This window comes from Dermacentor andersoni, chromosome 9 (assembly GCF_023375885.2).
Source record: "Dermacentor andersoni chromosome 9, qqDerAnde1_hic_scaffold, whole genome shotgun sequence".
Lineage (NCBI taxonomy): Eukaryota > Metazoa > Arthropoda > Arachnida > Ixodida > Ixodidae > Dermacentor > Dermacentor andersoni.
The window spans coordinates 47455229-47482542 of record NC_092822.1 but is presented as its reverse complement, the minus strand read 5'-3'; the positions used below and the strand labels follow the sequence as shown (position 1 = coordinate 47482542).

General features: G+C 45.2%; 2 protein-coding genes across 3 annotated transcripts; one reads left to right on the top strand and one right to left on the bottom strand.

The window, feature by feature from the left end:
• Positions 1 to 8894: 8894 nt before the first annotated feature.
• LOC126528520 (uncharacterized) lies at positions 8895 to 23360 on the top strand. 2 transcript variants are annotated; one of them, XM_055069065.2, is made up of 6 exons: positions 8900 to 9101; positions 13772 to 13851; positions 13974 to 14057; positions 16362 to 16394; positions 16929 to 16973; positions 23066 to 23360. In XM_055069065.2, the coding sequence occupies exons 1-6, from the start codon at positions 8954 to 8956 to the stop codon at positions 23099 to 23101; spliced, it is 426 nt and encodes a 141-aa protein (XP_054925040.1). In that variant the 5' UTR covers positions 8900 to 8953; the 3' UTR covers positions 23102 to 23360. The 2 variants fall into 2 exon arrangements, with proteins under 2 accessions (XP_054925041.1, XP_054925040.1); XM_055069066.2 differs by lacking the exon at positions 16929 to 16973 and having other exon boundaries at positions 8895 to 9101.
• Positions 23361 to 23433: 73 nt separating this feature from the next.
• LOC126528519 (tyrosyl-DNA phosphodiesterase 2-like) lies at positions 23434 to 27050 on the bottom strand. The gene has a single exon (XM_055069064.2). It carries the CDS (start codon positions 26702 to 26704, stop codon positions 25871 to 25873), a length of 834 nt encoding a protein of 277 aa, XP_054925039.1. The 5' UTR covers positions 26705 to 27050; the 3' UTR covers positions 23434 to 25870.
• Between the last annotated feature and the right edge of the window lie 264 nt (positions 27051 to 27314).

The window sequence follows — 27314 nt, the reverse complement described above, 5'->3', positions numbered from 1 at the left end:
ACGGGACCACCCGATTGACAGAGTAGCATTGATTACTCAGATTAAAACTGATGTTTCTCTCGAATCTTCAGGCATACGTCATGACACCACTGTACTAACATTATTTCACATGTATGTACACTCCGATAGATCATGTTGATCTCACCTCCATGTCCCGTCCCACACGCCCAGAAGATTGCACAATAATTTGAGTTTTACTCGGATCTATGGTAATACTTTAGCTTTCAATTCATCAGCACTTCCACGAGTCATCGATCATGGAATAACCTGACAGACGACATCACTTCGCTGTCTAATGCCGATACATTATTCCATCACCAACTCATTGTACGTTTCACTGAAGCCGTCGTTAGCATGTCCATGTTCATATTTCGAGGTTATATTTTTATTGTTTATTGACTTCTGATTTACTTTTAAGCATTCCATGTCCCTTCTTGCTATTTTTTGTTTGCCTTACTTGTGCTGTATCACGCTTTTAGGCTTGCGCACTGATCAATGTGCCATATCTTCTCTTTCTATATAGTGTGCTGTAAACTGTGTCCTATATTTCCTCTTGTTATTTCCGCATCGCTTGGTCTTCTCTTCTGCACTGCTATTAGGTGATCAACTTTTTACCATGCATTGTACTTTGTTTTCTTTGTATTACTTACTCTGGTTGTGGATGCACTGTTTTTTACACTGCTTGACACTAACGTTGTTCTGACACAATTTTTTTTAATTATGGGGTTTTACGTGCCAAAACCACTTTCTGATTATGAGGTGCGCCGTAGGGAAGGACTCCGGAAATTTCGACCACCTGGGGTTCTTTAACGTGCACCTAAATCTAAGTACACGGGTGTTTTTCGCATTTCGTCCCTATTGAAATGCGGCTGCCGGGGCCGGAATCACTATTTATTTTTTTGACACTGTTCTTGTTTTTGTATGCACTGGATTATGACGCCCCCTTCATGATGCCCTAGTGGCCTGTAAGGCATTTCAAATAAATAAATGATGTGTCAAAACTTACACAGTGCAGCGAATTATGTGGTAATGTAAAATATTGGCACTTGAACTCACGTATACATGCTGTAAGTAAAACTCTCCGGCAAACGCCCCAGTAAGGCCCCTGAAACAACCTTGCGAGCGCGGGAGAACAGACATAGCCTCATGTACGTACCCTGGTGAGTTACGATGTGTCTTTTACATTGCAAGAGGTCGTGTGAAAGTTGCTTGGGACACGAAGGGAGTTGCCTTATCACCAACTGAAGTTGTCAGGGATCAACAACTAGCACTCCCCCCCCCCCCTCCCACAGAAATTTAAATGTAATGCTGGCTAGTTCTGCAAAACTTGTGAGCCAGAATATGAGCAAACAATTGGTGATCGACCAGCGTGTTTTATGTATCCGACACGAATGCGGTTAAGTCCTGGCTACGCCTATTTATTGGTTTACGTTTAATGTGTGTAGCCTTGCGAGTAAACTTTCCTGGCTGGGAAGTGATTACAAAAATTACATATAGTCTCAATGAAGTAGCTATATTCTGACTAAAGTGCGACTGTGAAGATCTGAACCGTAGTCAGTTTTATACTTTCATTGTACCTGGCTTCATAAAAGGCTAAACATAAAGGTAAAAAAAAGATAACACGCAGCGTAGGTTAGAAAGTTTCTAACCATTTTTAAATAGTTAACAACTACATTTTTATATAAGTGAAACCTACAACCGTGAATTTAACGTCTCTGCTCCTAAAGAAAACGAATTTTGCAATATAATTTATTTCAGATGTAACAAAATTCATCCAGTGAGGCGCATTTCTGATGGTGTGAATAAGGGCCTCTTGAACTCGTCGACACCTGCAGGAATCAACCCGCTGGCAACGCCCCTTGCATGTGTCAGGTGCGTAGCCTCCGAGATCGCATTTCGCTTATGTGCACGAACAGCTCACTTTATTTCGGAGGCCATGCCTAGGAACCCTGGCCTCAGTGAGTGGCGCCGGCGTCGGTGCGACAAGTTCAGGGCTGCGTCGACGTCCAGCCTGAATGTCTGAGGGGATGAAGCCTGCGCTAGCATGTCGCTAACTGCCACTTTCGCAAGTATTTCACGTTTTGGTGTCATTTGCGCATTTGCACATTACCCAGTGATGTCCGCAATCTTTTTCGCTGAACTTATTGTTAGATAAATCGATAATGTACTTTAGTTTGTGCCTTATGTCCTTGTGCTTCAAAGCATGTCAACCTGTTTGACGTGCGAACACCGACACCTACCCTCACCCGTAGTTGCATTCACGCGGCACGTTTTAACCAAACTCGCTGTTAGTCTTCTTTTGCGTATGCTGATGATACGACGTTCTTTTAATGCACATAGTGTGTGCACTTGCTAATACGTTGTTTTGCACACAGGGTGGAGTAGCGTACCGCGTAAGTAATGCGAACCAATTTCATTTTATGCCCTTCCGGAAACAACATTAGCTTTAGTTTTCCTTAAACTCTGTGCTTAAACCCTGCAGTTTTTCGAAAATTTCTTGAAACACGCCGTGGTTGCTCAATGGCTATGGTGCTGGGCTGCTGAGCACGAGGTCGCGGGATCGAATCCCGGCCACGGCGGCCGCATTTCAATGGGGGCGAAATGCGAAAACACCCGTGTACTTAGATTTCGGTGCGCGTTTAAGAACCCCAGGTCGTCGACATTTCCGGAGTCCCCCACTACGGCGTGCCTCATAATCAGGAAGTGGTTTTGGCACATTAAACACCATAATTTAATTTTAACATTTCTTGAAGGTAGAGTGTAAGTGCCTGAACTCCGGCCATCATTTTCAGAACGCAGATAAAAGCAGCACAATATACACAAAGAAAAAGAAAGGAAGCAGACAACAGAAGCACAAAAAACAAAGGAGGACGCCGCATGGTAATTACCCAAGGCTGAAATGCACGCAGGTAAACCTTGGCAAGATTCATTTATTGCAATGAAGTCTTGAGCCAAGAACAGTTGTTGACGGAAATTCTTCAAGCCAAAGCCAAAGTCACCTTTATTTAAACTCACCGATGTGGAGGTGCGTAGGCGAAAAGCCACAAAATGCTTGACTGAGGCGATCACACAGACAGAAAGGCAGCTTGATGTGAAAAATTAGGTATTAACGGATGCTTATACTTACAGCCACATTCGGAATATAAGTTAAGAGCCCATCAACGAGGATAACTGCAGGTATATACATCTAGGGGTGGCGGGATAACTGCAGATATATACATAGGGGTGGCGAGGCTTGTCAAGCGGTCGTAAAGAATGTTCTTTTCTTGCCGCCCTAAGTTTTTGTAAGAAAACTGGAATATACTGATTTTGACTTTCATTTATATATCAACAAGAAAAAGAACCAAAAGTACCTTTTCGCTTATCCCCGTTCTTTAACTGCCATGCTAATTAACTTATGAATTCGTGGAACTCAATATATAGTAATCAACTCTTAGTTTTTCACCGAATTTGCATACTGGGTTCTAACTGATGTCTTGGCATAAATGATTCAGCACAGGCGTTTACTTTACAAGAGCGAATTTTTCATGAGAGGGCTGATATAATAAACAAACACATTCAGGTTGAAATCGTGCTGCATGATGCTTTCACTGGCAACTTGCTCTCATTCATGGGTCGGTCCCTGTAGCGGTTAGGCAGATTTAGTAACAACGGCATGAGAATCTTTTGCACTTTTGCAGGGTTCGCCCGGATCTTACCTAGAGCTTTTTACTCAGGTTTCTCTTCGTAGCGTGCACTTCTTGTGATTCGAAAAAGGGCATCAGTTATATAGGAGACAATCTTGGCCGCCACGTAGCCGTGGGCATTCGGACTGGCGAAAAGAAGACACGTGATGCCTGCCACTACTAACGATTAACAATAAATGGTGGTCATGAGTATGGTTGCTTCTGTTAACTTTACACCTTCTCATCCACTCAGTTTCAAATACGACTTCAACATCAACGCACAGCACGACAAGCAGCTCAACAGCACCTCCGCTTTTCAGTACTAGGTATCCTTTCAATTTTTATTGTTATAACGCGTATTTTTTAACGCTTCCATCTTTCACGTGGGTTGAGGTGCCAGGATAAAAAGAAATCAGGCAGAACCCACCTTTTCCGGGTATTTTATCGTCGTTAAAGTGATTGCTATTCAAGTGGTAGGGCGCATGTGATTGGTGGTGGGGGATCCTATATTGGTTAATGAAAGAGCCATTGCCGAAACGCGTCATGTATGAGACGTGTGCTACATCCGGGCTCTTCTATCGCGCTTTATTACGGACACACTGCGCCATCTTGCGGTGTGCGCGCGAGGTCCCTCTACTCTCGCGTGGCTTCCTAGTTTGCACCAGTGGCGCACCGGTGCATGCTAACTCTGAGATTTAATCCCTCGTTGCCCAGTTCATAGTCGTAGCCGGAACGATAGTGCATAGGGTTGCTGTGCCTGAAAATACAGGTTCGATACCGACCTCTACCGATGTTTATCGCGCGCTTTTTTTTTAACGCGACAGCGTTAAGGCACTCGTGTCGCAGAAAAGCCGGTGTCGTCGGTGTCGGCGTCGGCGGCGTTGGCCGTGAGCAAAAAATCCCGGAAGGCAATTCATAAATAAAAAAACTTGCAAGATGGGCTGCGTGGGAATCGAATCAGGGTCTCCGGAGTGTGAGGCGGAGACGCTACCACCCAGCCATTAGTTCGATCGTTCAACGTAGGACAAAAACGCCTCCAGTGAATGCGGTGTTGCCTTACAAACGTGCCGTAGAAAGTTATACTGCTGTGTATATCGGTAATCATGAGCATGTAAATTGCAGAAGTCGCAGTTAAACGCGTATTTATCAGACTCCCGGAGTAAAGCGGCTACAAACACTATACAAATTGGGTAGCAGAAGTCTTAGAATGCTAATTCTAGTACGACACGTTGCTCAACGCACACAATAAATTTTTTTTGCACCCTTAAGAGGAAGCTTTAGCTAGGGCCCTACTCCGACGCGGCCTATTCATATCATGTAAAACGCAAAAACGTTTTTATGAGATAACCCCGGTACTGATTTTGCAATTTGTTGCATTTGAGAGAGAACGTTCAATTCTAGTGGCTTTTGGAAGCGTATTTGATTTAAGGCCTGAGTTTTTGCAAAACAATTTTAAAAATTCGAAACTTCGAAAAATATAGAAGCATTATGTTTACAATTTAATAGCTTTGCATCAAGAACAGGTATCGCGGTTCTCTAAACGGCATCCATTAGATCATTTAAAGCGGACAAATTCTGTATGTCAATTTGTCTTATGTGAATTTGTTACGTTGCGTACAAGGGTTCTGCAAAAGTTGTATTTCCATATCACTAAATCTTTTGAGATTCATGTGCAAAATATTAATTTTGTTCGCTTTAGATGTGCTATCACATGCAAGAAACATAACTGTAATATGATCTTTTATTGCTGAGTTACAGAATTGTAAACTTGATAGCTTCGTTTCTTTTGGGAATTTGCGGTATTCGCTAATTCTTAATAAGAACATTGAGAACCTAAATCAAAAATTGGAAAGCAGCAGTCACTATGCTTTGAGTTTTTCTTTTGAATGCAACATTCCTCGTCAAATTCGGTGCAGTTGTTGCCGAGAAAAACGAATTCACCTTTTACATGTATTTAGATAGGAGCACCCGAGCTAAAGCATTCTCTTAAGGGGTTTCTTGTGTCCCATGGCCGATACCATTACCCTTAAGAGATATCAAATCATTGATGAGGACAATCGAAGGTTTCCTTATTGGCAACTTCATGGTCAAGTGAACATTATATCTGTGACAGACGACACACAAGTTGCATGGAATAAATTTTATTAGCGATTGCTGTCAAACTCGTAGCAGATATTTCGGGGCGAGCAAGGTGGCCAGCAATAATGCACAGTTTTCAACTGTGGTTTGTCTGACCGCAAGTGTATAGTTACCAAGTTACCAAGTTACCAAGGTACCAAGGTACCAAGTGACCAAGTGTTAGCTACTTGTCGTGTAGAATAAGATGTTTTTACACTCTAAAGGGTATGGTCGTTATAATCACGGGCGAGAACATGTGTTGCTGTGTGCTTTCAGTCGAAATGAAAATGTGCGGCAAGCGACGTCGGCGAAATCAGCTCTGCAACGTGATAGACATCACAGGAATGAGCAAGTCGATCGCCATTGCGGTTACGTTACTAACAGCGCCTTTTAACATTTGAAAGAGCCAAGAACGACTGGGTCAAACTAACCATATCACACCTTGTTATATAAAATACATCTATCAACTTCCCTGCAGCCGAATCACAGCTTCACTTTCAATTCAACGTCAAAAAAGTAAACGTCAGCTGCTTGTCACCGCCTGGTCCTGTCCTATGTACGAGTCTCCTTTTTCTCTGCTTCTGGCATTCCTATAAATTTGAAACTGCTACGAGTCACCCTAGTTTGTCATTCTCCTTGACATAGTTACAGCACAATTGTTATGTTCCATATTCCTGCATATTTCTTTTCCCGAATGTAGCGGCCATTCTTTCTCCTTGTTCGGCCAGATGAAGTTGCTGAATGTTAGAAATAAATTTCAAAAGTAAAATATTCACCGTGTTGCGCTAAGTGTAGGCGGCGGGAAAAGAAGTACGGCAGCGGCTGACTCGATAAATTTCAACGTGTAGCGATTCTTTAAAAACAGTATTTTGCAACACTTCTCTGTAGCGCTTAACTTTAGTTTCCATTTTTCGCCACAATCTAGTACCCAAGTGTATACCCACTTCATGCCATGTTGGTGTTTGGGATGCGGAAATTTGCACACACTTCTGCATGGCCTGTTTTCTCGAACAAAAGACAATGATACTTTCTGTTTGCGCCCTGTTATGTGCCCATTCCTATAGCTGTTTCTGTTGAAGACATTGTCTGCCGCCGCCACCTCCCGTCGCAGATATCGTCAGGAATTAGAAACACGCAGTTTCCGCCGGAATCGAACTCGGTCAGTCTGCGCGTGAGTCAGATATAGTCTACCATTGCGCCACGCCAGCGCTTGCTATCTGCTGCTGAAACATGCCCCATACAAGCATCTTAGCATGTGAGAAGTCACGCGATCAGAGATGCGCGCAGCATACCGTCGATACATGCGCATTGCAGTTGCATATTATCGCACAAGGCGGCCCGCCATGTTGCAGTTGCATAGGTAGTGGTACAAGGTAGAGGCAGTGGTACAAGGTAGATACATAGGCTTAGAGGAAGAAGAGGAAGAATAAAGGTCCAGTGCCTCCTTTACTGCGGTTTCCTGTTTGCGTAGCTGCCTCTGACAAACAAGGACTTTCTACGCATCTACTCGACCATGAAAATGCTGCGCAGCAGATGTCTGGCAAATTTGGTAGGCCCCTGGCAGTGTGAAGGCGGCCACTCTAGTTGTGTTGTCTCAACAAGAACGCCTCCGCCAATGATAACCTGCATACCACAGAAAACTTGCATTTAACAAAAGAGCAGTCCCTTTGCGCCTAGTAAAGTTGAATTTTGATGTTGAAATTGTAACATCCAAGGTGAGGAAATTTTGGCCATTGTTGTTTTTATAGGCTTAAGTGATTGCACAACATTCTAGTTGCACCGTAACTATCACTTGGTTCACAAATCCAAAGAACTCATTCTTCGTATGCATGTACGTGAAAAGAACAAGCCTTGATGATGAGTGAACTGCTGACGGGTTCTCGTAACACATTGTGTTTATTAGCCCAACGCAACACTAAACACTATAAGCCACACTAAAGAGCAGCAACCACTTTCTGAAGTTCCGTGTTAGCAGTTCATTGCTGAAAAAAAAATAGAAAATGAAGGCCACACTTTTTAAATTGTTCAACTAAAATACAGTGCCAGTACATCACTCGGTCTCAGGCTTAGAAGCATGCTTCCATGTACCCCTGTTTTTGAGTAGCCTTAGTTCACAAAACTTCCTAGGTTGAGTTCTTTAAAGTTATTTGCTAATGTCAGTTACACCATTTGTTTGGATCAATAACTGACTAGACAGACCCAAGCCTACACTATCAAAATGCATGTCACATGAGCTTTATTTTCACTTTTCATGCTTACTTTCCTCCCCGCACACGTTTCCCGGTAAAGATTACTGTTGTGCAAACCGCCGCGGCGACGGCAGCTTGCGACGTGGGGAGTGACGTCACTAGCCTTTCGTATATGAAAGGACCAGCCTAACAACTCATTTCATTGTTGTTGCAGCACCGCTATGTGTTCGCAACGCATAGTTAGGACTCCCGAGGAGCACCGCGAATACGAAGAGCGGCAGAGGGATAAAAAAAAACGGCAATACGACCAGCTGCGGCGTGCTGGGAACATTACCATTACTCTTAATACTAACATTACTCTAAATTACCATTACTAGCATTACTCCAAAGCAATAAAGCATTGCATACCCCCCTCAGCAGTTGTAGTGGTGGATTTCAACAGCTTCGTTGGACATCCACTTTCACGGAGTCGGGATGGCGAGTCAATTTTTTTTCCCGTTCCTGCCATTCATGAAAGAGCGCCTTGCAGCAGACGACATACTCTAGCTATCACCGACCGTGACACCGACCAAGCAGCTTCAAGTCTACCGAAAGCCATGTTAATTTTTTTTTTCTCGTCGTCTCCGGACGACAGTGTCTGGAGCATGTGAGAGGATACGCAAGCAAGGTATATACGGCCAGCCAAGTGAGAGCATCGAGAACCAGAAGCTGCCACAGCAAACAGTCTGATCTGGGTCGCGCGCACTGAATTATAGGCCGAGCGCGATATGGAGGCCTCGCGATCCATCACGTAAAAAAGGCGGCCCTGTTGACCGAGCTGCATTCGTTCGGATCTCAGTGGCGCCGCAGCCAGTAGCACGAGCCTTTCGTTGACTGCTGCTTTCTTTTTGTTTACTGGGACGTCCGTCCCTGAAGTAGAAGATAGACGAATGTGCAGCGGACCCCAAACACTGCACTCGCGTAGCAGCGTCGCAAGCAGTCATGTCCACAGCGCTGTCCCACTGCATGCTAGTCGTGCTGGTCGCGCTGTGGTGCGGCGCGTCGGCGGGACCACCCATCGACCCAAAGTTCTTGCTGGAGCTCGCCAGCCAATTTGACACGTCGCAACTGAAGCCCTCCTGCAGGAAGGGTATAACCCCTACGTTTTCCCACTTAAACGTTTCTGTTTGCTGTCTGGAATTCCCAGATGCATTTAGCACCTACCTTAAGGAATCACCATAACGCCATAATGCCATAACGCGGAAGTTATATGTGCTCTTATGAAACTTGGCCAGAATGATGTGTTGCGGAACAGTACATTCATGTGCAAATGTCCTGTATATAGTGATCGAAACTGTGAATACCCCCGTAAGTCACCCCTGTATGGGCCTGTCAAGGCCTACAGTATTGCTAAATAAATAAATAAAAAATAAATAATTATGTGTTCAGGGTCAGTTGTGCGTAAGTTTCGCTATAACAGTACGGAATTCCACAGTGAACTGTGCGTGGCATGTTTCAGTGAAGTTCCAATGTGTCACTTTGGGAAAGAGATACGAAAGAGAAAGAAAAATAAGGAGATCGATCGAAACACAACACTGAGTTCACTACTCTTACGCTGGGGTAAGAGGACATGTAACAATGAACCAGAGAAAAGCAAACAACTCTTATTTTCGCCAGGGTTTTTGATGCCGAATCGTTTCGTGTCTCGGTTTCCCAGCGGCTTCCAGCCTGAATCTGACACATAACTTTTTTACTGCTAGCAAGGTGTATAGAGACATTAAAAAATGCCAGGACTGTACATGCGAAGGCCTCGTACAGCAGTTTATATTATTTTTTTCACCTTTATTTGCGTGTTTGCCGAGTACAATATTGTTTACCGTGCGTATATATTGATTCGGTAAGGGATATGTATATTTACCGCTTAAAATACGAAGCATAAGACATAGAAAGAGGAATGGTGACGCGCGAAGCAGTATCTGTAGAATAACATCTCTCAAAGAATGAAGGACAATGCGATATAAAGTTGAGTCATATGTCTCCTTCAGGACTCCCGCTAATAGATTTGCACGTAATGTCGCCGGATCAAGACAATGAACTAAGCCAACAAACACTAACACCAAGGACAACATAGGGGAAATTACTTGTGCTGAATAAAAGAAATAAAGAAGCGATAAATTACTGGAAGTGAAAGTGGATGAAACAACTTGAAAACGCCGCCAAGGTCTGTGAGTGGTGGCGCTGGTTAACACTCCCAGGGCTCTGCTAGGAAACATAAATACCCAAGAAAGTGGATGGAGAAACGGCGCTGCGGAAGCTCAATAGGTGGAGCATCGCACGCGAAATGCGAAGTTTGTGGGATCGTTCCCCACCTGCGGCAAGTTGTTTTTACATCCACTTTCGCTTCCATTAATTTATCGCTTGTTTATTTCATTTATTAAGCACAAGTAATTTCCCCTATGTTGCCCTTGGTGTCAGTGTTTGTTGGCTTCTTATGATATTACTAATAAAAACCGGGCCCCTCGGTTAAACACCTTTCTTCTGATATATATATATATATATATATATATATATATATATATATATATATATATATATATATATATATATATATATATATAATCTTTTGCCTACCTGTGATCGACGCTATGTTGCTGCCCGTGAAGAATATGTATATTTGTCTGCTACTGCACTGCATTAATTGCCCATGCTATGATCTTGCAATCAGACCACCAGTATTGTATATAGATAACTAAATAAATAAATATATATATAAAGTAATAATAATAATAATAATAATAATAATAATAATAATAATAATAATAATAATAATAATAATGTTATCCACACCCAGGAAAGTGGATGGGGAAAGGGCGCCGCGGTAGCTCATTTGGTAAGAGCATCGCACGTGTAATGCGAGTTAACTCCAAGTAATTTCTTCTATGCTGACCTCGGTATCATTGTTTATCGGCTTTTTATGATATGACTTTATATATATGTAATGACTACCAGTTGCTGATCTGTGGTTGCCCGTTAATTGTTCTGGTTCTGCCGAAATTCATGCCAGCAGAGCGAAACTTGTAATCAAGCTGAGCGGAAGGTACCTACAGCTTTCGACGAGGAGCTGATAGTCTGAATTAGTGGACGATGCGCAAGCGGACCAACGTGAATCCGAAGTCTGAACTTCCCGTAATTTCCGTGGTAGTTGGCCAACCCCAGCGCCAGTTTTCTCCTTACAGCTAACATGGCACATATGCCAATTTCTTTTTTTTTTTTTATGTATGCAATCCCCCTGAAATAGTTCAGCGTCCTTGAACCTACATGAGGTGTCATAAGGTCAGGAGCCCATTTCCCAATGCCGTTGGGCCGGTGAGCCGAGCTTGAAGTGGACAGGTGACGAATGTTCGCTGCTCAAACGAGGAAGTGGCACGCATTCAGAGTGCAACCACGCCGTGCGTGTGCGCCCACTGCCTTCATTTCCTGCATCTAGCGGCGCTCATCGCGCATCCATATTTCGCCGGTCAAAGAAAACGACGCACGGTAGAAAAAATCCGACGGTTTATTATTGATGAAATTCGGGCGAACGGAATTGCGCGAAAGCCGGTGTACGGCCAGCGATAGCGAGGCTCCAATTCACGAATGCCGAATTTTGTAGTTTGATGGATGCGCCGCTAGGCCGAAGGTTCGTGCAGCTCAGAGCCAGCTGTACAGTTCTCGCTTCCAGGCTCTCTGGTGAAAAACAAACTGAAAGAAGAGCATCGTTTGCGTGACTTTCAGTGCTCGACGTCACGCTGACACCCGTATGGACCTGTGAAAGATGTTCAAAATAAAGGGGTTCCGGCGTCTTCTGATGCCTTAGAATCTTCGTCGACTGCGTGGATATGGCGAAGGGTGGCATTTGCTGTTGCGGGCCCGTTGTACCGGCTGTGAAGGTGTCGCTCACGTTTTGTGAGAAGGAGCCATCGTTCTCGGCTAAGCGAGCAACTGCGTTTATGGTTGCCGAACAGAGACCTCTTTTTTTTTTATCTAAGGCGGGACTTGAAGCTGACACAGCCGCATTGGTACGTATAGGTTTGTGGCCTTGGCTGTTAAGCACCGAGCTGTGAGTTCGATCCCGGTCGCAGTTACTGCAGTTCGATGGGGGTGCGATGTAGCAACGCTTGTGCACCGTGCTTTAGACGCACGGTATTGAGCCCCGGATGGTCGAAGTTAATCCGGCGTCCACCGCTGCGGCGTGCCTTATACCTAGATAGTGGTGTTGGCGTGCAAAACACCGCAATTTCTTTCAACTCGTTCATACGTGGTCATTGGAGAGTGTTAACCTGTCAGCGAAGTTTACGAAGAACTGGAAATGTGGCGACAGAGGCGGTGAATTCCCGCAGTAATGACGTCATCTTACGCCGTTGAAGTATAACAAATCGCGCAGAACCGTAGTCGCGAGTAACGCGGAAAAGTTCGGCCGGTAATCGTACACAAAAATGAGAAAAATGATTCTTACACTGGAACTCATTGTGAGAGCAAATGCCAGCCGAAATATCAAGGCAGGCTGTATCGGGAATGTAGCCGCAGTGAGGTATCCGTGAAAGGTCTTGCGTGTACGCTGCATAGGGTGTTTCGCCTCTATCTTATACAGAACTGACATAACCAAATACACAAGATACATTTACTCACGAATTATAAAGATTACGTGCCTAACTTGTGTTACAGTGGCGGGTTATCTTATATATACGGTCTAATTTCGCAATCGTGCTCGCTTCCTACTTGTAGTGGGCCAGTTTCTTGTCCGTACGGCGTTTCGGCACCAGGGCAAAGAAATCGCCCAACTATATACTAGTGGCACCCTAGACTGCCCTGCGCTCGCCACGATCCACTGAACTTGCGCTCCCTATGGAGACGGTCACGTCCCGCCTTGCTCAGAGCGGTTGACTATCCCTCCGTATTGCTTCCTGAATCTCTTCGCGCCATTTCTGGACTCTGCGTGTCCAATGCGAGGTGCCATTTGAACGAGCAAGCGTGAAATTTCCGCAATAAATTGCGCACTTGTATGTCTTAAAACTTCTGATGAACATGTGTTTGAGTTTGATTGTTTATGTCTGCTGGGACTGAGTGAGTTCGCTCGAACGCGACCCCTAGCGCTCGGATCGACAAACGTATTGCCGAGCTACGCCTCTCGCGAACGCCGAGCGCGAGAGGCTAAGCTTACCTCCGATTGCGCCATGCGTGGCGCGACAGTGGCGCCATCTGCGCACATATACGACGCGTGCATGACCGAACAATGGCTTTCTTCCCGTGCACAACAATGCCAAAGTTGTGCGCGTCGGTAGGCTACGGTTGCAAAGATACAAGCGCTAATGATATGGCACCTTTCGTCACATCGGTTTCAGCGAGCGCCCTCCTTCGGGCCTTTCTTTTATTTATTTTTGTTTAAGTACGCGTTAAAGGGTACAGGATAATTTCGACGGTGGCGCTTTTAAGTCCCCACTCTTTTCATTTTTTCTGTTGTTTCTTACAGTATTTCCCCATTTGTACATAAATGTTCCATGCGAAATAACTCCAGTTTCAATGTTAACCAACCACTCTGTATTTCCATCTCGTTTAGTGTTTATGTTATGCGCTGAATGCCTTGTGCTCTCGAATGCGAGCAAGAAGGGCGCAGACTCCTTGTCAGGCATCCACTTTCCTTTTGGTTCTGCGCCCTAGGGAACTGTACCATACGTTGTCTGAATAAACTCCTTGACTCTTTGACTCTAATGCGCTGTGGAGAGCGCAGGTGCGATCAAATAGTTTCGTTTTCTTTTTTTTTTTTCTTGTTGCGATCCGCAGTGTTCAACAAGTGCAAGGCACGCTTCGTTCCCCTGGTGATGCAGTTCGAGCAACTGATGCATGCCGTGCCCGCTATCCTCGTGAGTGCTTCTCCGCATGGCCTATATAGAGAAACAGCGCCAAGCGTGACGACTACGGCCCACACATAATTGGAACCTCCCTCCCCCGTCCCCCCTCCGCCCTTTCCGACTTATTTCCTCAGGGTGTGCAATGCGTTCAAAGAGAACTGGCCAAAGGATTCCCGCGGTTCGACATGGAGTGCGTCATGACTGAAGACTACAAGGAGGTGAGTGACCCTCGGCACGAAATATCCCCCGTGACTTGGATTACCTAACTCAATACCAAGAAGTCATTGTAGCATCAAGCACGTCGCTGTCGTTGTTCCGAAAGGGGGAAGGTGCGCAAGCCTGTCGAACGACCCGTCGAGTTTCAGCGTCGCTGAAACTTAAGAGCCGGCCCACATTCAGCGTTTCTACCGGCGTTTTTTGGCGTTGCGTCTCCCGGCGTGGTCGCATGAACGGCGCCAGAGAGGGCGTCCAGCCACACGAACGGCACGCCGACCAGCGCCAGCGCAGCGTCACACAATGTGACCAGATTTATTTTACCAGAAACCTCCTAAGCTAATTGTGTAATGTCAATGAAAAGAGCTGTCATAAGTATTCTTCAATGCAATATTTATGCCTTTTGCATAGTTTTACGCTAAATAAAATATTCAGGGCAGTGTAGAAAAATTACACAAGGCTAAGCTTCAGAAAACTGGCAGCAATATCGGCGTGAACATCACGAGCGGTCGGCGCGTGGCCACGCCCTGCCGCGCGCTGATTGGTCGGCGCTGTCGAGCCGCTTCCGACGGCGGCGGCGAGATCTGGTGTCCCTTGAGCACGACGTTTTGGCTTGGCGCCAGCCTCAGCGTCGACGCCGAGCGACGCCGGGTGACAAAACGCCAGAAAACGCCGGGAAAACGCTGAATGTGGGGCTGGTGAAATATTACGCCAATATCTACAACGCAGCGTTGCGGAATGGTACGCATCAGAAGCCCCTGTCGCTTTATCCTTACGCGTGTGCGTTTTTTTTTCTGTTTATTTGTATTGTTCAACACGAAATGGCAATGAACGCTCTACCGTAAATTTTATTGGCCTGTTTCTAGATTCACTTAGTTCTCTTAGCATATCTGTTTGAAAGTTCGCTCGTAACACGTTTTTCTTTAACATGGATGTTCAGATAGCGCTTGCATCTCCTAAGGCGTTCGTATGTGATATGGAAGAATATAGGCCTATATAATGCTGCTCGGTATTTCTTTCTTGCTTTCTGCGTTGTTAACATATCGGTTGTTTGACGTTTCCTGTTTCTTTCGTTACCGTAAAATTGTACTAGCCCCCCCCCCCCCCCCTAACCCCTTACCCAAACCCTCATGTAGAGGCATCCATGGTACGTATGTGGAATAAATAATTAAAAACAGAAAGAACATTTACACTATGTGGAGGCGGGGGAGGAGAGGGGCGAGGAGGGAGATTGTCGACGTTGGTGTAAGCTTGTTTATTAAAGTCAATGAAGTTCCGGGGGCAGGCGTCTGAGCTCTTCTAATTCCGGTCGAACTATGAGTCGGTTAGACAACCGGTGGACAATTGGGGCTAGAGAATGGGTGACAAGAGAAGGGAAGCGCAGTCAAGGACTGCAGATGACTAGGTGGGGCGATGAAATTAGGAAATTCGCGAGCATTAGTTGGAATCACTAGGCGCACGACAGGGGTAATTGGAGATCGCAGGAAAAGGTCTTCGTCCTGCAGTAGACATAAGATAGGATGATGATGATGATGATGATGATGGTAATGATAATGATAATGATGATGATGATGATGATGATGATGGTGGTGGTTGTGGTGGTGGTGGTGGTGGTGGTGATGATGATGATGATGATGATGATGATGATGATGATGATGATGATGATGATGATGATGATGATGATGGGGTGATGATGAGTCGGTCGTCCATATATCTGGCAGCAAGGCCTAAGGTAAATACTCGTACTTCTTTATTTTTTTGCAGACATTTTTATGCATCCTGTTTTTCGTTTCTGTACGGTTATCTAGGCGTGGCTTGACTTTGACCACTCGATTGTGCTGTTCATGGTGTTGGCGCCGTGTTACTCACCATCGAACTTCAAAAGCACATGCTAAAACATTTTGCTACTGATCTCGAGGCCGTGGGTTCGATCCGGCTGGGGCGGTCCCGTTTTGACGTAGGCGACATGCGCGAAATGCATAGGCGCTCGTATACTTAGATTCAGAGCACTTCAAAAAAAAATTTCGAGTGGTCAAGCTAATCCGTACTTCCCCGCTACGGATGCCTCAAATCATATCGAAACGTAAAACGTGACAATTTAATAAGGTGATAAACGTTTCTTTCGCATTCGGAGAAGATGGCTTCTTCCGCATCATCAAGCAGGAAATATATTTGTTCTACTCCATTTAAAAAAGGAAATGACACTTGACTTCCGTCGGCAAGGTTGCTAGATACTACAGAAATTATCTGGGATGAACGATGGCCTGCGTAAAGAGCACGTGGTGCAGCTGAAGTGCGTTTCTTTGCAGGGCATAAATTGCATGGAGGACCCAAAGCTTCTGGTAAGTGGACGCAGAACTCTTAGGCGTTTTTCTTTGTGCAACTGCGACAGAAGAGACTTGCAGGTCTGCCTCACGCACGTAGCTGTTGACACAAGCTGACTTACTGAATGATGCGAACTAGTGTAAACACTGTACGTATGATTGTTATTGCCGGTAACTATTTGTTCCGCTTCGGGAATCCGATCCATAGACGTCGTTTGGCTGAGGCAGCCGCACATTGAGTTAATTTACTACGCATGGTGCTATCAGCTGAAAACAAGTGAAGATCTAAACATTATTCACTTAGAACCGCTGCACACCATGGCCAACCGTAAAAGTCAATTGGAGGAGGGGTGGGGGGTGTAACTTAACAGCCAATGAAAAGAACTATCTTATACCTGATTATGCCGCAGGCACGTCAGTAGACTCATTTTGTTCCAACAATATTTTCTTATTTCATAGGTTTCCACATGGCTAATTTGCCTAACGAGCTCTTTTACAGTACAACCAAGAACGTCAGCACTATGACAAAAAATATGTCGCTGTATTTTGCAGGAAATACTCGGACCAAAGGCCGCAAAATCCCTCCAGCCACTAACGGCAAGTGAACAAGCCTTGGCATAGAATTGTCGTTTTCTCGCGCAGTAACTGCATGCTTACTGTACAGAAAGTTTAACCTGCCCATGTGCGGATTCCAGTTTAAGGAAGAACGGAACACAACAGAGATGAACGGCAGCGACAGCGACGATATCGACATTTTGCGGTGATTTCTTGAACGTTAACAAAGTCAAAAAATTTCTGTTGTTACACGACTCTTGACGAAAGAAGACAGTCACCGTACGCTCATTTATTTATTTATTTATTTATTTATTTATTTATTTATTTATTTATTTATTTATTTATTTATTTACAGATACTGCCAGCCCTTACACAGGGCTATAGCAGGAGAGGAGTACGAACAATTATAAATCACATATGTTGTACATGGAAAATTGTACATTGAAACGCAATAAGGGACAAAAAATTAAAATTATTAACACCAAGAGGTAACAGCATAAACCGCTGAAGATACAAAGATACAAAGTAAAGTATATTACTGACAAACAAGGATATTTCCAATGTGTTTTGCGAAGAAATCAATTGATGAGGATGAAACGGCTTCTTCCGACAGGGAGTTCCATTCTTTGATAGCTCTTGGAAAAAAGCTATACTTGAAACAATCGGTATGAATAACAGGGGGACGAATAAACGTTGAATGACGATGTCTAGTGGTTTCACCAGAAAGAATTTAAAAAAAGTCTGTATACCTAATATGAACATGATGATGAATTATTAGGTAAATATATTTAAGTCTTTCATATTTAAATCTAGCCTGTAATGTCGGTAGGTCTACCTCAACACAAAGTATAGAAGGGGAGTCCGTCCGCCGATATTTATTGAATATGAATCTGACTGCCAGTCGCTGTATTCGTTCGATTTTTGATATATTTATAGCAGTGTAAGGGTCCCAGACAACCTTAGCATATTCAATTATAGGTCTAATTAATGTTTTATAAGCTAGAAGTTTTGTTTCTTGAGTTGCGAAAGGTAAATTACGCCTCAGACACCATGAGTGACTTGTTGGCCTTGGCACACACATAATCTATATGTTGGTTCCAGCGAAGATCACTTGTGAAAATCATGCCAAGATACTTATGCTGATCAACTCTTATAAGTTCATGATTATTAATAAAATAAGAGTAGTTTAAGAAATTTAACTTTCTAGAGACTGTCATAACTACAGTTTTTAACGGATTTAGCACCATTTGCCATTCATCACACCATTTCTTTATCTTCTGTAAATTTGCTTGTAATTTAGCCTGGTCTCCTACTGTATTAATTTTATTGTATATTGACACGTGTACTTATCTTTATCGGGCGACCACGTTTCGCCGCCTAACAAATGTTATCGCACAGCGCGGGACGCCCTGCATGTATCCGAAGTTTCTGGAAAGTTATCGATGCTTCTATGCGCTCTCTGTTGTCGCCGAACTTTATGTTATCTGATTTTATCGCCTGACGCGAATGGTGTAGAAATTTGTGGAAGGCACGCGGGTCCGAACGATTAGTCTGGAACATTCGACGACTGCTCTATAAAAGCCGACGCTCTTGACCCGCTGATCAGATTTCCGACGATCGCCGACTGTGTTCGCCGCTTTCGTTGTGCTATAAGTGTAGCCTGTTTTGTGGGCACAAGTTCGCCCAAGAAAAGTTACTTTTCTCGTTCACAGTATTGCTACTGTGTTCTTCTACGTCACCACCACGTGACAATATAATGCAGTCATCTGCAAAGAGCCTGATGGAAACATCTATTTCATTCGGAAGGTCATTTATAAATAAGAGGAATAAAAGGGGGCCCAGAACACTGCCTTGGGGAACTCCCGATATAACACATGAAGTCTGAGACCTTGTACCACTAGTTTCGACATATTGCTCGCGAGAAAGAAAATAGGATGAGAACCATTGTGTAATAGCAGCATTATTGAACATAACATAAATTTTTCTTAGTAGTTTATGGTGAGACACTTTATCAAATGCCTTCGCAAAGTCCATGAAGATCATATCCGTTTGTCCCCGAGAGTTAATAGTTTCTGGAAGATCATGGGCTAATTCGATGAGCTGAGATGTTGTGGATAGGCCTTGACGAAAGCCATGTTGGTGGATAGATAACAGGTTATATTCATTAATATAATTTAACAGATGTTTCGAGATGATATGTTCAAGCATCTTTGAACAGGTACAAGTAATTGATATAGGGCGATAGTTTGCTTTGAAACGGGGTGGTGGGTGGTGCCACCAAGTTTTTGTTATGTTGCGTAATGCCCTACTTATCTTTTCAAAAAAAAAAGGGAAAGGCACTCAAAGAAGTCCGAGAATCAAACTTTCTGAACCACTACTGAAAACTTTTGTTTTTGCGCGCCTCCGTTGTTTGTTGTTTCCCTACTTTTCTGCCGCAAAACCTCCAACCACCTCTTACTAATCTTTATTGTGGACATGCTTACTTTCCCCCGGTTATGCCTGAACCCAAGAGCAAGAAAGCCAGAGGAGCCTAAACCGAGAGCTGGGTAGATATCTTCACGCTCTAATAAAGCGTGTTCCATCGTTTCCCTAGCTTTGCCGCAGCAAGCACTTACTCCTTTGGCGAAGCTCGCATTATAACGTATCCGGGTCTCGCTTCGACAAGTGAAGAGCTGCCATTTTTTCCTCACGGGTAGTCACTTCAACATGTTTGCACAGCGCAAAAAAACGAGGAATAAAGGGATAACACAACACAGGCGCTAATATCAACTGATCTTTCTTGGCGAAATTGCCAGAACTATATACATGAACAAAAGTAATGAAAAAACAACTTTATTTATTTATTTATTTACTTGAATTTTTATTTATTTGAATATATTGGATCACCAACTCGCCCAAGCTTCCACCTTATCGAGGTATTTACTCGTACCATCCGTCTTTTCCATTGCCGCCACCCATGAGATTGTCTCAGCCTCTCTGACTTGGCATTTGACGTTCTTTGTTTCCACGTTGCTTACCATACTACTCACCAGGAAGCTTACCATACTTACTAATAAGCTTCCTCCTTCTTTTCCTCGACCGTATGGCAATGTCTTTTGTACAAATACCTGAACCCTTTCGCAAGTCATTCACTTTCTTTTATATTCCACAGTCGTTCTTCAAAATCAATGTTACTCTGAGCCCTTCAAAACTTTTCCAGCCCATATCACCCTGCACAGCTTCATTTGTAGTCTTCCCGTGAGCGCTCAATGCGAGGCGTCCCACTGACCTTTGACTGCCATTGAGTCCTGATTGTACCTCTGACTCCAAGCAAACAACCACATTTCCAAATGTATGTCCTGGAACCATTACACCTTTCCACATACCCTGGAGCAACTCGTACCTATTGTATCCCCATAGCGGTCTGTGTTTTATTATGGCCGCATTTCTTTTCCCTTTTGCTATAAATATAATATCCTGTTTCCATATATTCATTACCTTCGTTTATTCGTTCACCAAGGTATTTGTACTCTGTTGCCCGAGGTATTTCTTGGCCTTGTATTGACACTCTTCGTTCAATATTTTCATTGAATACCATGAAACCTAATTTTCGACCCTAAATTTTAATCCTAACATCTCACATTCCTGTCCACAGATTAAGCATACGTTGCATATCACTTTGCTTGTTAGCAAGCAACACATTGTCGTCCGCATAAAGCAAAGCTGGAAGCTGCTTTACATGGACGACAATGGACGACCCGATATTACTTCCCTCTAGCGCCCTTTCTATCTTTACCACGTACATCATAAACAGCAGCGGCAATAAATGGCACCCCTGTCTCAGCCTCTTGGAGATATCAACTTCCTCCTCTCAGGCACCGATGGTAGCATAATGATGTATCAATTTCGTACACTACGCGCGAAGGACGTGACGTCAGTGTCGCACTATGATGACTGGTTAGAAATGTAACGGCCTATCCGCAGGAAGGAGGTCCCAGTGCAAGAACAATGATTTATTGAGAGTAGCGCCATGGAAAAAAAAGAGGGGCGGAGGAGGGGGCAGTAGAGCGAAAACTACAGGATGTACGCTGAATTATTCCAGCTGAAATTTAACAACAAGGTTTCCACCGCCTATACTACTTACCACCACGCGTGTGCCCCTTCAACGCTTATGTGCTTGGCTAAAACCCCGCACAGCTGCTTCGTGTTCCAGCTTATACCCAGCCAATTTCTTCACTTTCTGTTCTTGCACTCAGCGGCGCTCCCAGTGTATCGATACCAACCAACCCAATTTGCCATCCTGACGGCGAAACCATATCTCTCAAGCGTGGTCCGATTAATAGGGTAATTATGACGACCATGTGCTTTTCCGCGCTTACTCAGCACGGCATATTCGGTACTAGTATAGTAGGCATCCATTTTGTCGTAGTAGTTTCGTGCAACAGGACCAACGCTATGAAGTCTACAGAAACGGTTGCTTGCGTGCTTCACAAAGCTCGGGACGACAAAGCACGGGCGAATACCTTCATATGTGCTTGCCCCTTTGGTTGGCCGCGGCGCCTGCAGCTTCCACAGCACGGAAGAAGGAAATAAACTTTACTCCATCTTACACGTTGGTTGCAGCACCCTCGAACCTGCAAGACTCCTTAGCCAATAGGAAGGTAGAATCCGGCTCGAGACGTGTTCATCCGGGCCGCGTCGTCTGCTCAGCGGCTGCTGAATTCGTGCTACACGACGTGCATATGCAAAGGTCCTGATATATGTCTCGTATCGCTGTAACGTATGATCTACCAAGCAAAAACGCAAAACTGTCTAATCCCACCATTAATGAGGGAGCTACACGCGGAACTTATTCTCACTGCGCAATGATGTTGCCTGCGTACGCCTCGTATTTTCAGCGGTTCTGCAAACATCTTATGAAATGGAGTATAGGCTATAGCGAGCATTACATCGTGCAGACACCCTTCGCAAGGCAACTCTCCTTGAAGCTGTCTTCTTCGCCTTTTCTTCCTCATGAAGTCGGCCCAACACGTTATCATGCGCTTGGCAGACTCGGCCCAGTGTGCGTGGTTCCTGGTAGGTTCAAACGGATGCGGGGTTGTCCGTGTTTCTCCCGAACCGCTATGCGCACATTTTTCTGTCTGTATGCTCGCCCTACTTCGGTCGTTTGTTGCCACGTGTACATTTATGGTCTCCGTTGCAACTCGTGAGTGCGGCAGCCGCCTGTTCCTGTTGTACACACGTTGTAGCTTCAGAAGAGCGTGCGCTCAGAGCGGCTAACACGGTGGTAGAGATATCACTGAAACTTACCGCGACATGATCAAGTGTTGGGCCGAATTTTCATGCTTCGATTTTGTTACGGAATGCTCCCTCCCTGTTGAAACATTCCGGATGCCAGTTTCATATAATTCCGTATGATTTCGTACAATCCTGGATTCCATATAAATTCCGTAATATTTCTATAGGAATTGTACGGAACGCTTCAATAAGGAGCTCCTAGTCTTTTCCTTCTTCCATGTTCCATGGTAGTGAACGGAACTATACTGAGACATTCATTCATTCAGAAAACTTTATTAGAATCCTGGAGCCCGGTCTTTTCAGACCGAGGCGGGCCGCGTCCACGTCGGCACCGCCAGGCCGAGCCTTATGGCGCCATCGTGGACCCTCTGGACAGCCCGTAGTTGATCTTGATATGAAGAGCTTGATATCATCTTGTGCCAGTAAAGCCATATTTCATCGGGGTGGGCGAGAGTCGCGGGACAGCCCGCCAGCATGTGTCTGATGTCAAGGATGCCATCGCACACGTTACATTCTTTCCTAATTTCTCTTTCGGGGTGAATTTTATTTATGAAATACGGAGTAGGGTACGTTCCGCTTTGCAGTAAACGCAGCGTGACTGCCTGAGCCCTGTTTAATTTTACGTGTGGCAGTGGGAATTGCCTACGCCCCAAGTAGTAATATTCAGTGATGTCGTTGTGAGTTAGTAAGTGATCTTATGCTCCGCGGAATGGTAGTGGGCGTCGGTTCGGTTCTGACCGGCGAGTTCTTTTTTTTTTTTCATACGCGCTGCGTTTGAAGTGTCTTCCCTGCCAGACTGGAGAACATCAACTGAGCTGCACTGACTGGCAAATTCTTGTATTTTTTTTTTTTTGCAGAACTGCTTCAAGGACGTACCGCCGCCACCTGCTTGATGCAGCCAGCTCGGTGGGAGCAAGTGCGCAGTGCCGCATCTTGCTAGAGAACTTGGTTATAGCACTCTAAAAAAACACAGGCACACGTCCGCCTCCTTCCCATTTTCGTTCCTTGCAACCAGCGCAGAGAGATGTGAAAAGGTGCGCCTACGATCCCAGGCACAACACAAAAATATTTGAGACGTCCTGGCTCTTCTAAACGATGACGCTGAAACTGGTCAAAGGGTCCATATAAAGTCGAACGTCTTGAATAAACAAACGCAGGATGTGCAGCACAAGTTACCGAGGGGAATTGCCATCACAGGAAAAAACAACTAACACTAAATTAGGGCACACGGCACAGTTTCAACTAAGAAAAAACATTTATAACACTTCACAATAAACATATGCATAAGTAGCTGCGTAGGAATGTAGCGCAGCACATAAGACGAAGAAAACACAGTGAGCATCGTCATCTGCTGATGTGGGCAAACACCAAAACACTTCGAAGTGCGGACAACATAAAATACATCACAGGGGAAAACAAGCTTTTCTGGCTACACATGTACGCCGCGATGATTTGTAGGCGCAAAGAAAATGAACGCTTCCCTGAACACAAACGCATGCACATTTGGAGCGCTCTGTCATGCGCCGCCGCGATATTTTGAAATTCTCCAACGGTAGTATCTTGAGCCAATCAGAAAGGGCGTAGCATCCCTGCGGGCCAATCAAAGCTGACAAGATGGCGGACTACCGAGACGCGTAATGTGTGAAGCGTGTGTGCAGCCGGACTTTTCACTCGCGCGTTCCTCACTCTCTGTTGCTGCGCTTCCGAAACAGTGAAAAGGTAGGGGAGTCCGTAGGGTACTCGGGCGTGTTGCACCGCAAGGCATGAAGTAGGCTCGAGATGTTCTTTTTACTGCGTTAAGCTGTTAGGAGCCAAGCATCCGAGCATCCCTTTAACAATATGGTTCCTTGTAAGTTCACGGCTGCTTGTAACGAACATTGCTAGAACGCGTCGATGCCGAAGGAGGGACAGAGCGGGAAGTTCCTGTTGTCAAGCGCTACACGTTTCCTGCTAGCCGGTTGTATTGAAACCAGACTTATCTTAGTCTACTTCTACTCAGAGGACACTTCGTTCTCACTTACCCACGTTGACCAACGCAATCGCTCAGTGGTTATTAACCACTTTACTACGCGCAAACCAAGTGCTACGTTGTCACACGACCACGAATAATGTTTCGCGAACCGTCCGATGCTCGTGCCAAGCGAGGAACGGGTAAGTATAAGTAAGTCATGGACAGAGTGCCGATTGATTTTCCGCGAATAAGCAACGACGCAACTTTTATCTTAGCACCACAAGTTTCGTTTCAAGGCACACGCCACTTTTCAAGTTGATTCTCTACTTTCCCAGCTAATAGGCTACTCGAAGGAGCTGGGAGAAGATACCGAAATTTATTTTTATTCAACTGACGAGAATGTATCACAAGTATCTAAAGGTGTGTGTTCACTACACGATAAATCGTACAAGTCCTCTTGGGTGACGACGAAATTGTGCGAGGGACAGGTTTGCAAAAGAAAAAAAGAAAAGATAATGATGAAATCTGGCAGTCGGCCAGTCACAAAGTCCTACTCAGACATCGATGCAGATATAAAAATGGTATGTCTAGTACGTGGCTTGCTGCTTTGTGACCAGTTTAGCCAGGGGCTTCTTGAAAGGCCTTCAACCCCCCAAAACAATCGCCAAGACACACGAATACCGGATACAATGTAGCTACCTTGAGAAGTGCGGAAATTTCGCTGAACTACATGACGAAAATTGGTGCGGGAGCTGATGATATGTAGGAATCAGGAATGAAATTGAATACTTGCACGACTGCAAGGCAGATGCGCGTTTTGTCAGTGAATTCATGAGTCGTACAATGGCTGTCTACTGCTGTATTACGCGTGCTTGAATGTTTCATTTCCACCTCAACCGTACTGGCGAGATAACCGTGTCCCTGAACCCCTTGAAGCGCGACAGCTTTCTTGTGGGGAATGACCGGGTCCTATAGTCACCTGAAGTAGAGTACCTAATTCTCGCGTCGGGCATGGGTCACGAGCCAATCGTGGGCGCTCAATGAAAATGCTCTTCTGCTTCTGATGCGTGAGGTGGCAGGTTCGATTTCCACCGGTGGTATTCTCATTCTGATCGATGCGGAGCACAAGAGATTCGTGTACTCGGGCTTACGTGACATTTAAGAACCACAGGATGTGCAAAATCACCTGGAACCCTTCCGTGCAGCGTCTCTAATACCCCCAGAGTCGACAGTAAATGCGAGCAGAAAGGTTAAAAATAATACCATGGATGGGAGGGTTCCCACTAGCAAGCCACGTGAGTAAAACGAGGCACGATATTCAGGTCTGTCTCGATGATGTTTAGAATTATCCTCGTTGTGCTGAGCGATGAGGCCAATGAAAAACAAACGTTATGCCCGCAGCCCAGGTGATCGTGACTGGCGCTGTACAGTGAATTATACAATCGTTGACACTGGCAAGCCATCAGCAAGAAATGTACTGTACACAAACAAGCCGCTTTATTACAGCAGAAACTTCGCTGATTCTCAATTTATTGACGATCAATAGTGGATACGAATACGCAACCTAATACCGTGATCCCATTGCTGTTGTCTTGAAGGAATCAGTTCCTTCTGGTTAAAGACATTAAATTTAACATCCCCATTAAGTGTTCCTTGCTTACTGTCGCCAAGAAAGCACGATTTCCGGGTGAGACTCATCATGGCGGAACGCCTATAGCAAATTGAAACGGCACAGCAGACCCCAGTGATCGCTGGGGAAGCAACCCACGGGGCTTATCCTTTCCCTCCCGATCAGGTCGAAGGACACAGGCGCCATGGTGGCCGGCTTGGCAGCCCTAATGTAGACCCTGTCGGTGCGGTGCTGGGGTTTCTTGCGAGTGTTCCACGGATGGTTGTCGTTCACCATCATGTCCCACGTGTAGCAGACCTCCCGCCGCCTGCCGCAGTGTTCCCACACGTCCACTAGCGAGCGCGGACGCCCACCTACGTCATTGAGCTCGTGTCCGCGCAGGCCAAGGTTTCCGCCGAAGATGACCGTCCTGTTAGGAGGCTGCTCTAGACACGCCTTAAAGCACTTGGATAGTTGATGCTTACGTAGTTTCGACCTGTCGGGGTCGGGTTCAAGCCTGGCGTTGACAAGCGTGATCGGCAGACCCGCGAACGACGCCTCGATTGTCGCCACCTCGCATTTCACCCAGTTGTTGGTCTTCAGCTGGCGCCGCTTGTACCCCTCGAACTTCGTGGTGGCTCTCTTCAGCATGGTGAAAGTAAAGTTGTTTACGCTGAATTTTCGGACGCATGTGTAGTCTTCAAAAGCTGCCCGTAGGACTAGATCCGATTGAAGCACCACTTCCTGGAGGAAGACCACGTCCGGGTCGGCGCTTCGGATCGTCGAGCAGACGGCTTGAGTACGTGGCAGACGGTTGCTGAAGTCGAAACCGTTTGTGTACCACGTGATGAACTTCAGTGAGCCTGGGATCTCGGGTGGGCGTTCAGCCGTCTTCGGTGTGTCGCTTCCCCTGATGGCCGAAATTTCGCCAAGCATCGTGGCTACAGGGTATGCTTCAAAAAAAAAAAAGCTGCGCCGGACAAACAGACTTCGGTGTTCTCGGATGCTCTTGCAGTTTTCTATGCACTCAGGAAATTGGATAAAGAATTTCTTTACCTGTAACGCAAATAACTTGAAGTTGGACTTTGTCAAGGACGCACTTCCGCATTGGTCAAACAGCCAGGCGAACTCGGTGCTTAAGCGATAGGAGTGCCTTCGTTTTATAATTGTACCCACCGAAGCTTAAGCGGGATGACAGTGCCGTCGTTGTTATTGGGCCTCGATTCTTTTTACAGGTGCCCACGTACCCACTACGCTGCACGGGTCTCAATGCGGGCGACATGAATAAATTTGGTACTAAATAAGCGCAACAAATTAAGAGCGAAATGAATGAGCATTCAACTTTTGTAAAGAAAACAACAACATAATTGATTATTCAGACCAGAATAATTTACTGTGAATATAAACAAATAAGAAGGAAGAAAACTGCATTAAAATATTTTCAGTATAGAGTCAGAAATATACTCGTTTAAAACCTAAAACTATCAAGGAGCCAGCGTAGTAGCATGAGCCAACTTTTACTGCAACCAAGAAGATGAATGACACC

Bases quoted from the DNA above. Each gene is read 5' to 3' on its own strand.
- LOC126528519 (XM_055069064.2), bottom strand. From the start codon at position 26,704: ATGCTTGGCGAAATTTCGGCCATCAGGGGAAGCGACACACCGAAGACG.
- LOC126528520 (XM_055069065.2), top strand. From the start codon at position 8,954: ATGTCCACAGCGCTGTCCCACTGCATGCTAGTCGTGCTGGTCGCGCTG. The intron at 9,102-13,771 runs GTATAACCCCTA...TGCGATCCGCAG, and splicing joins GAAGCCCTCCTGCAGGAAGG to TGTTCAACAAGTGCAAGGCA. The intron at 16,395-16,928 runs GTAAGTGGACGC...TGTATTTTGCAG, and splicing joins TGGAGGACCCAAAGCTTCTG to GAAATACTCGGACCAAAGGC.